The sequence below is a fragment of the Nestor notabilis genome, unplaced genomic scaffold (assembly GCF_000696875.1).
Source record: "Nestor notabilis isolate BGI_N333 unplaced genomic scaffold, ASM69687v1 scaffold10175, whole genome shotgun sequence".
Classification (NCBI taxonomy): domain Eukaryota; kingdom Metazoa; phylum Chordata; class Aves; order Psittaciformes; family Psittacidae; genus Nestor; species Nestor notabilis.
The window spans coordinates 37,621-40,735 of record NW_009928839.1 but is presented as its reverse complement, the minus strand read 5'-3'; the positions used below and the strand labels follow the sequence as shown (position 1 = coordinate 40,735).

Below are 3,115 nucleotides of genomic sequence, written 5' to 3'. Positions count from 1 at the left end.
CCGGGCAGTTTGCTCACCCCATTCCAGCATTTGGGTCCCTCTCAGTAGGCAGCCTTGAAGTTCACTGGCAGTTAAATGAGTTCACCTGATTACAGGGTAACTGGAGAAAAAAGTGACTTTTTTCACATTTAATTTAAAAGTTATCACATCCATAGGCTGGATATCAGCATCGGCTTGGGTTTGCTCATGCTTTTACCTTGCTTACACCACAGGGAAATACAACAAGCCCATCACCTTAAAAAACATCAGAGATTTAAACTACGCTGTGGGTTTATTCTTTTTGGCATCCTCTTAGATGTCACTGTTCAGAGTAATAGACAAAACGAAGCCAAACGAGTAAGGAATTACAGGAAGAGGCTAAAATGTTATTAAGGTGACAAGACTGATATTTTTTAAACTGAGTGATAGGCTGAAGTCTTCAGGATGGAATAAGTGGGTTTGGGCAGCTCCCGAAGGCGTGCTGGAGCAATGAGGTGTATTTTTAAGTAATCAGGCAGCTGTCTAAAACCACAGAACAGTGCTTTTCTAAGCAGATGATATTTTCCTTTTAGACTGCAAATTCTATGGAAGAACATCTGCTTCTTTCCTGGAAGCACCTACCATACTGTTGGCAGATCAGTGAAAGGCACATGTACACATCTCTCAATACGAAGCGTAGCACATGTTAAAAGAGTCACTACTGCCTGATGTAGCATCTTGTTTACTCCTCAAAGTCCCAGTGCTTTATCAAGCTCAAAGGGAATCCTTTCCAACTTTCTGGTTTTAATGTGGTGCAACCCTGTGACCAAACTGCAAAGCAAGATTTATAAGAGGGGAGATAGGCAGGTTTTTAATGTGCATTTTTGCAGCAGGAGAACACTGTATGGTCTAAGGTAGAATGTGCAGTATTGCCAGAACTTCCCTGAAATTACTGCTTTGGGTACAAAGGTCTTTAGGGAGGAAGGGAGGAAAGGAGACCTGGAAACAACATCAAAGCTTGAGGTTAGGATCTGTGGGTGAACGGGTGCCAATAAATGTATGTCAGCAGCAAAAATAAACTAAATCTACAGTAAAAGTCAGGCACTTGAATGGGTGGGGGGATAAGAGAGTAAAATTCAGAACATCTGGGGGATGTGGAGGAGCAGAAGTATTTTGGAGATGAATGGGAGATGTACAGCGTGGGCTGGAATAGCTAAATGATTCAAGCAGGTGAAATGGTTTGAAATAGCTACTTGCCTGAGGACTTTGTGAGGCTTTTTCACTCTTTTTGTTACTGCACAAACTTTCCCTGTCAGTTGTGAGCTGTAGCTTGTGGGTTACAGCTCTCCGAGTGTGAAGCGTTTTAACCCGGACAGACGCCTTTTCAGCTTTGAGGAGTTAGGTCAACGGGGGGTTCTTCATGTGGTCAGTCTCCGGGCAGAGCAGGGCCCGGGGCTCACTTGTGCTCTCCCATCCCTCCCCTGCCCTTCAGTGATCAGAAATTCTTTATCTGTCTGCAGCAACATGAACCGTGAAGACCGGAATGTGCTGCGAATGAAAGAAAGGGAAAGGCGAAATCAAGAAATTCAGCAGGGTGAAGAAGCCTTCCCACCCAACTCTCCTCTCTTTGCTGAACCCTACAAAGTTGTGAGTTTATGCACAGTTTTTAGAGCAACCTTGTATATTAAATTCATTTTTACCTGCCTTCTTTTTAGATCCACAGCTCTTACATCAAGTGTTTAAGCAGGGCTTGAAAATAAGGCCGGACAGTTACTAACCGGCTGTGCTGGAGGATTTATTATCTATCTTATCTACGAAGGAGTGCTGCTTTGTAGGGAGTGAGAAAAGGGAGGATAAAACCATAAATTTCTTCCCCTTTCTTCAGCTTTTGCTGCAGTGACTGAAAACCATTAAACTGTCCATTGTGTTGCACCAGATTGCTTCTTTTGGGGTGTGTTAGCCTGTTGCTAATCTTTCTAACCTTTAGTCAATGTAACCCAGACTTGGGTAAGTTCAAAAAGAGAATGTTTAAATAGGAGGTTAATTTTAGATGCTGAAATGCCTGGTGTGACAGAATTATCAGCTGTAACTTGGAGGCCAGGAGTTTGTATCTGATTTTTCAGTTTGTTTTGAAGGAGTTGACTCTGATCTTGTGCAGCTTTAAGCCTGTGCTGGGTTTCCTCCCAGGCCTGCTTTGCTGAACAGAACTGGAAAAAATAACCTAAATCTGGGTTAGCTAAAAAAGAACCATTTAAGATTATATTTAGGTATTCTGTGCTTGATAACCAAATCCCACACGTATGAAGTTAACTGGAGCTGGTTGGGATGCATGGGTAGTGGTACAGTGTACCTCATTTGGAAACCAAACTGCTTATGTAAGAAAGAACCCTTCCAACTGTTGGCAACAAGAATTACGCCAGGATAAATACCAATTAAAAATTAAATACAGAGCTGAGGTTAAGCTGATTTTATTTGACTGTTAATTAAAAGCTTTAGGAGTGCTGCATTCTTTGATAGAGAAATAGTCTTTAAGGTGACAGGAGGCATCTACAACTTTTAAACTTGCATCCAGCTCACCAGTGCAGTATTTGAAGCACTGCTCAGTGCTGTTTCAGCTGCTCCTGCTGCTGAAGTGTACATCCTTTCCTTATGTTTTAGGGGGTAAAAATTACTGCTTTAAGAACTAAAATTGGGATTTGGAAACAATGGCAAATAAAAAGACTGATACCGGCCATGATCTTAGCCCCAAAATTTTGATTAACTGCAGTAGTTGTCAAATCAATGAACTGAAAGCGAAGTTGTGACTTTTTTAAAGCATTATTTGTTCCAATTCTTTTCACAGACCAGCAAGGAAGACAAGTTGTCTAGTCGGATTCAGAGCATGCTTGGTAATTATGATGAAATGGATGATCTTATAGGAGACCGCTCAGTACAAAAGCTTGTTGGAATTCCCAAACCAACCGTACCATCAGCACCAGATGACAAAGCAAACCAAAGTTACTTTGGTGATCAGAGACATAATCCGAGCTCCCATCAGAGCAGCAAATGGACTCCTGTAGGACCAGCACCTAGCACTTCCTCCCAATCCCAGAAACGGTCCTCAGGGTTGCAGAGTGGGCACAGCGCTCAGCGCGGCAGCGGCAATAACAGCGGCAGG

The 3,115-nt window shown here is 42.6% G+C and overlaps 1 protein-coding gene across 1 annotated transcript in view; it reads left to right on the top strand.

The window, feature by feature from the left end:
- The first annotated feature begins 1,482 nt into the window (after positions 1-1,482).
- The window catches only part of AFF4 (AF4/FMR2 family, member 4), a 28,191-nt gene continuing 26,558 nt past the window's right edge, over positions 1,483-3,115 (top strand). The window contains 2 exon segments of the mRNA XM_010014706.1: positions 1,483-1,605; positions 2,801-3,115. The exon segment at positions 2,801-3,115 is cut by the window's right edge and continues 36 nt beyond it. Of these exon segments, the coding sequence (XP_010013008.1) occupies positions 1,483-1,605; positions 2,801-3,115 (438 nt within the window).